Source organism: Mobula birostris, chromosome 1 (genome assembly GCF_030028105.1).
Source record: "Mobula birostris isolate sMobBir1 chromosome 1, sMobBir1.hap1, whole genome shotgun sequence".
NCBI lineage: Eukaryota > Metazoa > Chordata > Chondrichthyes > Myliobatiformes > Myliobatidae > Mobula > Mobula birostris.
Window position 1 is genome coordinate 7,148,800 of NC_092370.1, and position 14,978 is coordinate 7,163,777.

Here is a 14,978-nt window from a genome sequence, read left to right on the forward strand (position 1 = left end):
TGTTGTATGACGTGGGTGATCATGCTGTTTCCATGACCGTGATTGTTCTTGGCAAATTTTCTTACAGAAGTGGTTTGCCATTGCCTTCTTCTGGACAGTGTCTTTACAAGACTAGTGACCTTAGCCATTATCAGTACTCTTCAGAGGTTGTCTGCCTGGTGTCAGTGGTCACGTAACTAGGACTTGTGATATTCACCAGCTGCTCATATGATCATCCACCAGCTGCTCCCACGGCTTCACGTGACCCTGATTGGGGGTGGGGGAGGGTTACTAAGCAGGTACTACATTTTGCCCAAGGGTGACCTGCAGGCTAGCGGAGGGAAGGAGCGTCTTGCACCTTGCAGTATCTCCACCCCACAGTGCCCTAATATTGGTATAAATTGCTAAGTGATGTTTGGCAGGGGCATGGTGGGCCAGGAAATGATTGGGGGTGGGGGGGTTGAGTAAATCAGTTTGCTCTTCTTAGATGGGGTTCACTTTCTTCATAACTGAAGGAAGGAAATATTAGCGTTCTCCATCCTTGCCTACCTTAAGGGTACAGAGTTAACAATGGTAAGAAACTGGAACGTTGGTACTCTCCACTCTCTGGCTAAAGAATTCCTCCTCATCTTTGTTCTAAAGGGATGTTTTTGTTTTCTGAGGCTGTGTCCTCTGGTCCTAGACCCAATTTCTCATTCGTAAAATTTGACTATGGATCTCAGTGGTACTTGCGCTTTGAACTAGGTACCTGATGGTGTTAACAAAGTGTTATAATTAAAGTGTTTTAACATAGGTTGGCGAAAGAACAGATTTTTTTTACTAAATTAAAAGGGGAGGTATTTTTACAGAATAATTCGAACATGAGATTCTGCATGTGCTGGAAATCCAGAGCAATACACACAAAATGCTGAAGAAACTCAGTAGGTCAGGTAGCATCTATAGAGAGGAATAAACATTTGACATTTTGGGCTGAGACCCTTCATCAGAACTGGAAAGGAAGGGGGAAGACGTAGAAATAAAAAGGTGGGGGGAGGAGAAGGAGGATGAACTAGAAGGCAATAGGTGAAGGTGAGTGGGAAAGGTAAAGGGCTGCAGAAAGAGGAGTCTGATAGGAGAGGAGAGTGGACCATGGGTGAAAGGGAAGAAGGAGGGACACCATCTGGAGGTGATGAACAGGTGAGAGGAGGAGACAAGAGACCAGAGTAGGGAATAGAAGAAGAGGATCTGGGGAGGGAAGAATGAAGAGAAAATTACCAGAAGGAGAAATCGAGGTCCATGCCATTAGGCTGGAGGCTACCTAGATGGAATATGAGGTGTTACAGCTCCACACTGATAGTAGGCTCATCGTGGCAGAAGAGGATGTCATGGACTGACATGTCGGAACAGAAATGAGGATAATTTGAAGCTGGTCTAGGACTGGCCTTTTTGGGGGATTGTTGTTTTATCTCACATTTGGAACTGATATATTGTTCTTCTGTTGGAATAGTATGATTTATCTAGGCTTGCGTTGGCAGGGAGGTGTATTCATTGCTATATTCCCTTCCGTGGTTGAAAAGAATGCCATTTACAATTGGTACAAATGACAATGCTTTTGTTTAAATTTTAATATTGTTTGAAAATTGTCTGTGATCTAGATGTTGTATGAATTTCAACTTTTTTTGTATGTTAACAGATAAAGACAATCCAGGCCAGTTTCAGTGTGTCTGTGAGGACAATTCATGTGGGAGGCCAGTATGCTATGGCCAGTCATGTTTTGCTTCAGTTACACAAAACGGAGAAGTTCCTGTATACAGGAAAGGTTGCTTCAACGACGATCAAAGTGGACTTATGTGCAAGACCCTCCCCTCTGAAACCCAAGTAGTGCAGTGTTGCAATGGAAACCTGTGCAATAGGAATATTACGGCAATGCCACTTCTTTCTCAAGGTAAGAGCTTGGATTTTTTTTTCCCTTACTAGTAGGCTGAATATTGCCACTTCCCTGAATGGCCTTGTTCCAAAAAAAAATCTAGTTGATGACAACTTTCAAAGGTCTTGAGCATTCTTAGTCTGTCAGTAATCTTGTGCCACATATTCTGAATCCTTTGTAGTAAAACTTACTTCAATCTATATATAATACTTTCATTTTTACTTTGGCAGTAATGTTGGTTGGTGATATGGAGTCATCGTCGTACAGCGAGTAAATAGGCCCTTCAGCCCAACTTGTTTGTGCCAACCAAAATAAATAGTATTGATACATGAAACACCTTTGTGATTTGTAACAGACCTGTGTGAAGAAAAGCTTTTTTGTTGTTGTTGTAATAATTTTTCTGTGTTGCCTTCCCAAGTTTCCCGTTCTTGCTCTGTATCTGATCCATTTATGCATGTTGGGAACTGTAGCTGTTCAAAGTTCCCTGAACTATTACCAAAAAGAAATAGGTCCTATCATTGAAATAATCTATATTTTGGAAGCAAAATACAGGTCACATTTGAAATAAAAGAAATGCTGGAGTAACTCAGCAGGTCAGGCAGCATCCATGGAAAGGAATAAAGATTTGACGTTTCAGTCCTGTCTGGGTTTTCAGCATCTGCAGAATCTCTTGTGTTAAGGGTCTCATTTGAAGTTTTTACTTAAACTTAAAAATTTCTAATTTTACTGAATCACTTTGCAAGCGTCAAATCACTTGCAAGTATTTTACACTAAGTTTTGAAATACTTGAGATCTGGCAAAAAGTGCAGCAGTTGGCGATCAAAGACAGAGGAGCCATCAGACCTGTCTTAAAATGAGGATATCTTTCATCAGGTAAATGGTCTGAGCAGGCAGAGAATTACGTTGGTTTCCTAGAACAGTTTATTTTGCAGGGTCTCCCTTGGCCCAGCCTTGAAGCCAATATAACATACCACTCAGATGGCCAACCGTCTGGTCATGTAGACCGACTACAGGCTGTATATACCTTTGCTTGGAAGTGATTTAGACAAAAAAAAATCACCCACTGAGTAAAATATTGTTGAGTTATTTCAATGTAAATGTGAGTTCCAGCAGTCATTTATGTAATATTTATGAAACATTATAAGTTTGTGGTATGTATAGCTAGGGTACCAAAGACTTTTGTACAGTACTGTAGTAATTTTATGTATTGCATTGTACTGCTGCAAAAAAAAATTCATGACATATGTGAGTGATAAATCTGATTCTGATAGGGATCTGTATTATGGACTGAGAGTGGGAAGGGGACTGGGAGAAGGGGAATCATGGTTGAGAAAATGGGAAGGGGGGGAAGGGAGCGGGAAGCACCAAAGAGACTCTGTAATGATCAAAAAAAACAATTGTTTGGAATCAAATGTCCTTGCCTGGTGTTTGTTTTCAGGGCTGAGTATGTCTGCCCCCTGCACTCCTTCTCTGCCACCTGTCCCACAGTGCTCCCACGGCACTCGACTCTTGCCTGCCCCAACTCACTTTTCTCCTGCCAGGTTTACAAACCTGCTCTCTGCTCCACATGAACAAATACAGTATTATGCAAAAGTGTTAGGCACCCTGGTCAGCAGAGCTTTACCAAGAGGGATTTTTTGCAGGTCGGCGGCAGTTATTTAAAAAGGGAGCTTCGAGAGCATTTGTCCGTTGTACGTGACCTATCAGCGGCTATAACCAGAGCACCAATCATGAGTTGGATAGTAAGGAAGGTTCAGACATGAAAGGGAGACACTGCCTAGCAGAGCGGTCATCAGTGGAGTGATCTGAGGCAGGGTGGTGGGAATTTGGCTCATTCGGGCTTCGGCAATAACGGGTCAAGGCGAGGTAAGTTACCTGTGAAGAATAGAAACAGGAAGTATGTCTGTGAGGCCGGTGTTCTGTACTGGCTGTCAGATGTGATATGTTCAGGAGACTCCCAGCCTCCCTGAAGGCCACATCTGCGCCGGGTGTGTCGAGCTGCAGCTCCTAAGGGACCGCATTAGGGAACTGGAGATGCAGCTCGATGACCTTTGTCTGGTCAGGGAAAGTGAGGAGGTGATAGAGAGGAGCTATAGGTGGGTAGTCACACCGGGGCCTGGGGAGACAGATAAATGGGTAACAGGAGAGGGAAGGGCAGGAGTCAGAGACTATAGATTACCCCTGTGGCTCAGAAGGGTAGGGAAAGGAAGAAGGCAGCAGTAAAGGGGACTCTATAGTTAGGGGGTCAGACAGGTGATTCTGTGGACGCAGGAAAGAAACATGGATGGTAGTTTGCCTCCCAGGTGCCAGGGTCTGGGATGTTTCTGATCGCATCCTCAGTACCCTGAAGTGGGAAGGTGAACAGCTAGAGGTTGTGGTACATATTGGTACCACCGACATAGGTAGGAAAAAGGAGGAAGTCCTGAAAACAGACTACAGGGAGTAAGGAAGGAAGTTGAGAAGCAGGACCTCAAAGATAGTAATCTCGGGATTACTGCCTGTGCCACGCAACAGTGAGTATAGGAATAGAGTGAGATGGAGTATAAATGTGTGGCTGAAGGATTGGAGCAAGGAGCAGGGATTCAGATTTCTGGATCATTGGGACCTCTTTTGGGACAGGTGGGACCTGTACAAAAAGGACGGGTTGCACTTGAATCTGAGGGGGACCAAAACCCTGGCAGGGAGGTTTGCTAAAGCTATTAGGGAGAATTTAAACTAGAATCACTGGGGGGTGGGAATTGAACTGAAGAGACAGAGGAAGAGGCGGTTGGCTCACAAATAGAGAAAGCTTGGAGACAATGCGAGAGGGAGGATAGGCAGGTGATAGAGAAGGGATACACTCAGACCAATGGTTTGAGATGTGTCTGTTTTAACGCAAGAAGCATCATGAACAAAGCAGATGAGCTTAGAGCATTGATCAGTACTTGGAACTATGATGTTGTGGCCATTACAGAGACTTGGATGGCTCAGGGGCAGGATGGTTAAGACCATAAGATATTGGAGCAGAAGTAGGCTGTTCGGCCCGTTGAGTCTGCTCCACCATTCGATCGTGGGCTGATCCAATTCTTCCAGTCATCCCCATTCACCTGCTTTCACCCCATACCCTTTGATGCCCTGGCTAATCAAGAACCTATGAATCTCTGCCTTAAATACGCGCAATGACTTCGCTTCCACGTCGGCTCGTGGCAACAAATTCCACAGATTTACCACCCTCTGACTAAAGTAATTTCTCCACATCTCAGTTCTAAAAGGATGTCCTTTAATCCTGAAGTCATACCCTCTTGTCCAAGAATCCCCTACCATGGGAATAACTTTGCCAAATCTAATCTGTTCAGGCCTTCCTTATAACATTGACAATGTTTCTATACAATTTCTAACATTGTATTTCATTTGCCATTTCTTTGCCCATTCCCCTAAACTTTCTATGTCTTTCTACAGGATCTCTGTTTCCTCAACACTACCTGCTCCTCCACCTATCTTTGTATCATTGGCAAATTTAGCTACAAATCCATTAATCCCATAGTCCAATTCAATGACATACATCGTAAAAAGCAGTGGGCCCAACACGGACCCCTGTGGAACTCCACTGGTAACCAGCAGCCAGCCAGAATAGGATCCCTTTATTCTCACTCTCTGTTTTCTGCCAACCAGCCAATGCCCCATCCATGCTAGTAACTTCCCTATAATTCCATGGGCTGTCATCTTGCTAAGCAGCCTCATGGTGCAGCACCTTGTCAAAGGCCTTCTGAAAATCCAAGTACACCACGTCTACTGCATCTCCTTTGTTTACCCTGCTTGTAATTTCCTCAAAGAAATTTAGTAGGTTAGTTAGGCAGGATCTTCCTTTCAGGAAACCATGCTGGCTTTGGCCTATCTTGTCACGTGCCTCCAGGTAGTCTGTAATCTCATCCCTAACAATCAATTCCAACAACTTCCCAACCACTGATGTCAGGTTAACAGGTCTATAGTTTCCTTTCTGCTGCCTCCCACCCTTCTTAATTAGCGGTTACTTAGAGTGCCAGGCTTTAGATGTTTCAGAAAGGACAGGGAGGGATGTAAAAGAGGTGGGTGATCGAAGATAGTATCATGGCTGCAGAAAAGGAGGAAGTCATGGAGGGATTATCGACTGAGTCTCTGTGGGTGGAAGTTAGGAACAAGAAGGGGTCAATAACTCTACTGGGTGTTTTTTATAGACCACCCAATAGTAACAGGGACATCGAGGAGCAGATAGGGAGACAGATTCTGGAAAGCTGTAATAATAACAGGATTGTTGTGATGGGAGGTTTTAATTTCCCAAATATTAGAAACATAGAAACATAGAAAATAGGTGCAGGAGTAGGCCATTCGGCCCTTCGAGCCTGCACTGCCATTTATTATGATCATGGCTGATCATCCAACTCAGAACCCCGCCCCAGCCTTCCCTCCATACCCCCTGATCCCCGTAGCCACAAGGGCCATATCTAACTCCCTCTTAAATATAGCCAATGTACTGGCCTCAACTGCTTCCTGTGGCAGAGAATTCCACAGATTCACCACTCTCTGAGTGAAGAAGTTTTTCCTAATCTCGGTCCTAAAAGGCTTCCCCTTTATCCTCAAACTGTGACCCCTTGTTCTGGACTTCCCCAACATCGGGAACAATCTTCCTGCATCTAGCCTGTCCAATCCCTTTAGGATTTTATACGTTTCAATCAGATCCCCCTTCAATCTTCTAAATTCCAACGAGTACAAGCCCAGTTCATCCAGTCTTTCTTCATATGAAAGTCCTGCCATCCCAGGAATCAATCTGGTGAACCTTCTTTGTACTCACTGTATGGCAAGGATGTCTTTCCTCAGATTAGGGGACCAAAACTGCACACAATACTCCAGGTGTGGTCTCACCAAGGCCTTGTACAACTGCAGTAGTACCTCCCTGCTCCTGTACTCAAATCCTCTCGCTATAAATGCCAGCATACCATTCGCCTTTTTCACCGCCTGCTGTACATGCATGCCCACTTTCAATGACTGGTGTATAATGACACCCAGGTCTCATTGCACCTCCCCTTTTCCTAATCGGCCACCATTCAGATAATAATCTGTTTTCCTATTTTTGCTACCAAAGTGGATAACTTCACATTTATCCACATTAAATTGCATCTGCCATGAATTTGCCCACTCACCCAACCTATCCAAGTCACTCTGCATCCTCTTAGCATCCCCTCACAGCTAACACTGCCACCCAGCTTCGTGTCATCCGCAAACTTGGAGATGCTGCATTTAATTCCCTCATCCAAGTCATTAATATATATTGTAAACAACTGGGGTCCCAGCACTGAGCCTTGCGGTACCCCACTAGTCACCGCCTGCCATTCTGAAAAGGTCCCGTTTGTTCCCACTCTTTGCTTCCTGTCTGCTAACCAATTCTCCATCCACATCAATACCTTACCCCCAATACCATGTGCTTTAAGTTTGCACACTAATCTCCTGTGTGGGACCTTGTCAAAAGCCTTTTGAAAATCCAAATATACCACATCCACTGGTTCTCCCCTATCCACTCCACTAGTTACATCCTCAAAAAATTCTATGAGATTCGTCAGATATGATTTTCCCTTCACAAATCCATGCTGACTTTGTCCGATGATTTCACCGCTTTCCAAATGTGCTGTTATCACATCTTTGATAACTGACTCCAGCAGTTTCCCCACCACCGACGTTAGGCTAACTGGTCTATAATTCCCCGGTTTCTCTCTCCCTCCTTTTTTGAAAAGTGAGGTTACATTAGCCACCCTCCAATCCTCAGGAACTAGCCCAGAATCTAAAGAGTTTTGAAAAATTATCACTAATGCATCCACTATTTCTTGGGCTACTTCCTTAAGCACTCTAGGATGCAGACCATCTGGCCCTGGGGATTTATCTGCCTTCAATCCCTTCAATTTACCTAACACCACTTCCCTACTAACAAGTATTTCGCTCAGTTCCTCCATCTCACTGGACCCTCTGTCCCCTACTATTTCTGGAAGATTATTTATGTCCTCCTTAGTGAAGACAGAACCAAAGTAATTATTCAATTGGTCTGCCATGTCCTTGCTCCCCATAATCAATTCACCTGATTCTGTCTGTAGGGGACCTACATTTGTCTTTACCAGTCTTTTCCTTTTTACATACCTATAAAAGCTTTTACAGTCAGTTTTTATGTTCCCTGCCAGTTTTCTCTCATAATCTTTTTTCCCCTTCCTAATTAAGCCCTTTGTCCTCCTCTGCTGAACTCTGAATTTCTCCCAGTCCTCAGGTGAGCCACTTTCTCTGGCTAATTTGTATGCTGCTTCTTTGGAATTGATACTATCCCTAATTTCTCTTGTCAGCCACGGGTGCACTACCTTCCTTGATTTATTCTTTTGCCAAACTGGGATGAACAATTGTTGTAGTTCATCCATGCAACCTTTAAATGCTCGCCGTTGCATATCCACCGTCAATCCTTTAAGTGTCATTTGCCAGTCTATCTTAGCTAATTCACGTCTCATACCTTCAAAGTTACCCCTCTTTAAGTTCAGAACCTTTGTTTCTGAATTAACTATGTCACTCTCCATCTTAATGAAGAATTCCACCATATTATGGTCACTCTTACCCAAAGGACCTCTCACGACAAGATTGCTAATTAACCCTTCCTCATTGCTCAAAACCCAGTCCAGAATAGCCTGCTCTCTAGTTGGTTCCTCGACATGTCAAAAAACCATCCCGCATACATTCTAAGAAATCCTCTTCCTCAGCACCTTTACCAATTTGGTTCACCCAATCTACATGTAGATTGAAGTCACCCATTATAACTGCTGTTCCTTTATTGCACACATTTCTAATTTCCTGTTTAATACCATCTCCGACCTCACTACTACTGTTAGGTGGCCTGTACACAACTCCCACCAGCGTCTTCTGCCCCTTAGTGTTACGCAGCTCTACCCATATCGATTCCACATCTTCCCGGCTTATGTCCTTCCTTTCTATTGCGTTAGTCTCTTCTTTAACCAGCAACGCCACCCCACCTCCCCTCCCTTCATGTCTATCCCTCCTGAATATTGAATATCCCTGAACGTTGAGCTCCCATCCTTGGTCACCCTGGAGCCATGTCTCTGTGATCCCAACTATATCATAATCATTAATAACAATCTGCACTTTCAATTCATCCACCTTATTACGAATGCTCCTTGCAATGACACACAAAGCCTTCAGGCGCTCTTTTACAACTCTCTTAGCCCTTATACAATTATGTTGAAAAGTGGCCCTTTTTAATGCTTGCCCTGGATTTGTCGGCCTGCCACTTTTACTCTTCTCCTTAGTACTTTTTGCTTCTACCCTCACTTTACACCCCCCGTCTCTCTGCACTGGTTCCCATCCCCCTGTTGTGAACTAACCTCCTCACGCCTAGCCTCTTTAATTTGATTCCCACCCCCCAACCATTCTAGTTTAAAGTCACCTCAGTATCCCTCGCTAATCTCCCTGCCAGGATATTGGTCCCCCTAGGATTCAAGTGTAACCCGTCCTTTTTGTACAGGTCACGCCTGCGCCAAAAGAGGTCCCAATGATCCAAAAACTTGAATCCCTGCCCCTTATATTGATTGGCATCTCCCTAGAGCAAGGGGTTTAGATGGGATGGAGTTTGTTAGGTGTGTTCAGGAAGGTTTCCAGACACAATATGTGGATAAGCCTACAAGAGGAAAGGCTGCACTTGATCTGGAATTAGGAAATGAACCTGGTCAGGTGTTGGGTCTCTCAGTGGGAGAGCATTTTGCAGATAGTGATCACAATTCTATCTCCTTTACAATAGCGTTGGAGAGGGATAGGAACAGACAAGTTAGGAAAGCATTTAATTGGAGTAAAGGGAACTATGAGGCTCTCAGGCAGGAACTTGGAAGCATAAATTGGAAACAGATGTTCTCAGGTAAACGTATGGAAGAAATGTAGCAAATGTTCAGGGGATATTTGCTTGGTGTTCTGCATAGGTATGTTCCAGTGAGACAGGGAAAGGATGGTAGGGTACAGGAATTGTGTACAAAATCTAGTCAAGAAGAAAAGAAAAGCTTACGAAAGGATCAAAAAACGGTGATGATAGAGATCTAGAAGATTATAAGGCTAGCAGGAAGGAGTTTAAGAATGAAATTAGGAGAGCCATAAGGGGCCATGGGAAGACCTTGGCAAGCAGGATTAAAGAAAATCCCAAGGCATTCTACAAGTATGTGAAGAACAAGAGGATAAGGTGTGAGAGAACAGGACCAATCAAATGTGACAGTGGAAAAGTGTGTATGGAGCCAGAGGAGATAGCAGAGGTACTTAATGAATACTTTGCTTCAGTATTCAATACGGAAGAGGACCTTGGCAATTGTAGAGATGATTTACAGCAGATTGAAAAGCTTGTGCATATAGACATTAAGAAAAAGGATGTGCTGGAGCTTTTGGAAAGCATCAAGTTGGATAAGTCTCCTGGGCCGGACGTGATGTACCCCAGGCTACTGTGGGAGGCAAGGGAGGAGACTGCTGAGCCTCTGGCAATGATCTTTGCATCATCAAACGGGACGGGAGAGGTTCCGGAGGATTGGAGGGTTGCAGATGTTATTCCCTTATTTAAGAAAGGGAGTAGGGATAGCCCAGGAAATTATAGACCAGTGAGTCTTACTTCAGTGGTTTGTAAGTTGATGGAAAAGATCCCGAGAGGCAGGATTTATGAACATTTGGAGAGGCATAATATGATTAGGAATAATCAGCATGGCTTTGTCAAAGGTAGATCGTGCCTTATGAGCCTGATTGAATTTTTTGAGGATGTGCCTAAACACGTTGATGAAAGTAGAGCAGTAGATTTCAGTATGGCATTTGATAAGGTACCCCATGCAAGGCTTATTGAGAAAGTAATGAGGCATGGGATCCAAGGGGACATTGCTTTGTGGATCCAGAATAGGCTTGCCTACAGAAGGCAAAGAGTGGTTGTAGACGGGTCATATTCTGCATAGAGATTGGTGACAAGTGCTGTGCCTCAGGGATCTGTTCTGGGACCTCATCTCTTTGTGATTTTTATAAATGACCTGGATAATGAAATGGAGGGATGGGTTAGTAAATTTGTTGATGACACAAAGGTTGGAGGTGTTCTGGATAGTGTGGAGGGCTGTCAGTGGTTACAGCGGGACATTGATAGGATGCAAAACTGGGCTGAGAAAGTGGCAGATGGAGTTCAACCCAGATAAGTGTGAAGTGGTTCATTTTGGTAGGTCAAATATGATGGCAGAATATAATATTAATGGTAAGACTCCTGGCAGTGTGGTCGATCAGAGGGATCTTGGGGTCCAAATCCATAGGACACACAAAGCAGCTGCACAGGTTGACTCTGTGGTTAAGAAGGCATACGGTGCATTGGCCTTCATCAACCATGGGTTTGAGTTTAAGAGCCGAGAGGTAATGTTTCAGCTATATTGGATCCTGTTCGGACCCCATTTGGAGTACTGTGCTCAGTTCTGGTTGCCTCGCTGCAAGAAGGATGTGGAAACTATAGAAAGGGTGTAGAGGAGATTTACAAGAATGTTGCCTGGATTGGGGAGCATTATGAGAATAGGTCGAGTGAACTCAGCCTTTTCTCCTTGGAGCGACGGAGGATGAGAGGTGACCTGACAGAGGTGTATAAGGTGATAAGAGACATTGATCTTGTGGATAGTCAGAGGCTTTTTCCCAGGGCTGAAATGGCTCACATGAGGGGGCATAGTGTTAAGGTGCTTAAAAGTAGATACAGAGGAGATGTCGGGTAAGTTTTTTACGCGGAGTGGTGAGTGCGTGGAATGGGCTGTCAGTGACGGTGGTGGAGGTGGATACGATAGGGTCTTTTGAGAGACTCCTGGGCAGGTACATGGAGCTTAGAAGAATAGAGGGCTACGTGTAACCCTAGGTAATTTCTAAAGTAAGTACATGTTTGTCACAGCATTGTGGGCCTAAGGGCCTGTATTGTGCTGTAGGGTTTCTGTGTTTCTGTATGTTCTGAAGTCTTTCGCACAGTGCTGTAACTGAGGTGCTGTACACCATAAGTGGACTTCTAAATTTAAATCGCTGCTTAACTATACAGAATGCTGGGAATGTTTGTCTGTTGCTGGGCTTAAAATGATCATGAAAGCACTTTTCGGTATACCCCATTATCCAAGAACAATTTCCGTAAGATGATGGTTATCTGAAGTAAACCTAAAAAGGTAATTGGAAGACACTGTAGAGAAAGGAATGTGTGCAATGGTACCCCAGTTCCACTGGAAATACCCAGCACTGTTGAAGGCAGTGTACATTATTTGCAGTCTGGAATTTCCAGTTGGCCAGTTTTTCGTCAGCACCAACTCAAAGTTTGCATGTATCTGGCGGTAATTTTGCCAGATCAGGCCCAATGAAGGTTCGCAGTCCAAAGCATTGGTTCTTTATTCCTCTGCATAGATGTTGTCTGACCTACTAAGTTCATCTAGTATTTCTTGTGTGTTGCTCTGGATTTCCAGCTCATCTTGTGTTAATTATACTCTATATTCCATATTGTACCTTGGAGTGAATTTTTATGTATTGCAATGTACTGCTGCTGCAAATAACTACCTTCCTGACATACTGTATGTCAGTGACAATAAATCTGATTCTGATGCATTTCCCATTCCTACACTCTTCATATTTTTTCCTTTTGACCAACTTACTGTAGTATACACTCAGTGGTCACTTTATTAGGTACCTCCTTGACCTAATAAAGTGGCCACTGAGTGTATGCTTGTGGTTTTCTGCTGCTGTAGCCCATCCACTTCAAGGTTCAACGTGTTATGCATTTAGAAATGCTCTTCTGCACACCACTGTTGTAACACGTAGTTATTTAAGTTACTGTCAGCTTGAACCAGTCTGGCTATTCTCCTCTGACCTCTCGCATTAACGAAGTGTTTTCACCCACAGAACTACCGATCACTGAATGTGTTTGCTTTGTTTTTCACCCTATTCTCTAAGCTTTAGAGACTGTTGTGTGTGAAAATCCCAAGAGCTCAGTAGTTTCTGAGTTACTCAAATCACCCCATCTAGCACCAACAATCATTCCATGGTCAAAATCACTTGGGTCACATTTCTACCCCATTATGATTCTGACACAAACTAGACCTCTTGACGATGTCTGCGTACATTTATGCATTGTGTTGCTGTCATGTGATTGGCTGATTAGATATTTACATTAGGGAGTAAGTGTACATAATAAACTGGCCACTGAGTTTAGTTTATACTAGCATTGAGTGTATATTCGTGGTCTTCTGCTCCTGTAGCCCATTCACTTCAGTGCTCAACATGTGCATTCAGAAACCATAAGATATATAGCAGCAGAATTGGACCATTTGGCCCATCAAGTCTGCTCCACCATTTCTTCATGGTTGATCCAATATTCCTCTCTGCCCCATTTTTCTGCCATCTCCCATTATATCCTTGCATTTATTTTTCTTCCTGTTGAAATGAATGCTAACATTGCATTTGCCTTCTTCACCACCGACTCAACCTGCAAGTTAATCTGGTCTGTTCTTCCATTTCTTCTATCAAAGTGCATGACCATACACTTCTCAACACTGTATTCCAATTCCCACTTTGTTGCCCATTTTCCTAATCTATCTAAGTCTTTCTATAGCCTCTCTACTTCCTCGAAACTACCTGCCCCTTTACCTATCTTCATATCAGTTGCAAACAAAGCCATCAATTCTGTCATCCAAATCATTGCCATGTGTTGTAAAAAGAATTGGACCCAGCGCAGACCCCTGTGGATCACCACTAGTCACTGACAGCCAACCAGTTATTCTCACTCATTGGCTCCTGCCAACCAGCAGCTGCTTTATCCATGCTAGAATCTTTCCTGTAATGCCATGGGCTCTTCAGTTGTTAGTCTGTCAGGCTTTCTGAAAATCCAAGTACACAACATCAACCAATTCTCCTTAGTCTATCTTGCTTATTATTTCTTCAAAGAATTCCACCAGATTTGTCAGGGTTTATTGAGGAATCCATGCTGACTATGGCCTATTTTATCATTTGCTTCCAAGTACCCCGAAACTACATCCTCAACATTCAACTCCAGCATCTTCCCAGTCACTGAGGTCAGACTAACTGGCCTATAATTTTCTTCCCTCCCTCCCTCCCTACCAGAACAGTGGAGTGACATTGCAATTTTATAGTCTTCCGGAACCATTCCAAAATCTAGTGATTATTGAAAGATCATTACTAATGCCTTCATAATCTCTTCAGCCTCCTCTTTCAGAACTCTGGGGTGTACAGCATCTGGTTCAGGTGACTTATCTACCTTCAGACCTTTCAGTTTCCCAAGATCCTTTTCCCTTGAATGGTAAGTTCACACACCTCATGACCCCTGCCACCTGGAACTTCCACCGCACTGCTGGTGTCTTCCACAGTGAAGACTGATGCAAAATACTTAGTTCATCCGTCCCCCATTACTACCTCTCCAGCATCGTTTTCCAGTGGTCCAATATCGACTCTCGCACTCCTTGTACACTTTATCTATCTGAAGAATCTTTTGGTCTCTTTAATATTATTGGCTGGCTTACTTTCGTACTTCATCTTTACTTTGATGATTTTTTTAGTTGCCTTCTATTGGTATTTGAAAGCTTCCCGGTCCTCAATTTTTACTTTATTATATGCCCTCTCTTTAGCTTTTATGTTGGCTTTGACTTCTCTTGTTAGCCACGGTTGTGCTATCTATTTAGAATACTACTTTCTCTTTGGGATGTATATATCTTGTGCCTTTCAAGTTGTACAACACACAATCCAAAATAGCTGATCTCCTAGTGAGCTCATCCACAAGCTGCTGTAAAAAGCCAATTCGTAGGCACTCTAGAAATTCCCCCTCCTGAAATCCACCACCAAGCTGGTTCTCTCAAACTACCTGCGTGTTAGCTATCACTAAAGAGGTAGTGCTGAGCAAACTTGTGGGCCTGAAGATGGACAAGCCCCCTGGTCCTGATCCCAGGGTACTGAAAAAAATGGCAGAGGTTAAAGTTGAGGCTTTACCAAAATTTACCAAAATTTTCTGGACTTTGGGCAAGTCTCAGCAGATTGGAAGAAGGTACATGTCACGCCACTGTTCGAAAAA

The 14,978-nt window shown here is 43.6% G+C and overlaps 1 protein-coding gene across 1 annotated transcript in view; it reads left to right on the forward strand.

The window, feature by feature from the left end:
• Nucleotides 1-14,978, forward strand: part of LOC140194756 (activin receptor type-1-like) — an 83,280-nt gene that overhangs the window by 19,973 nt on the left and 48,329 nt on the right. The window contains exon 3 of the mRNA XM_072252027.1: nt 1,652-1,903. Within this exon, the coding sequence (XP_072108128.1) occupies nt 1,652-1,903 (252 nt within the window). The remainder of the gene's footprint in view (nt 1-1,651; nt 1,904-14,978) is intronic.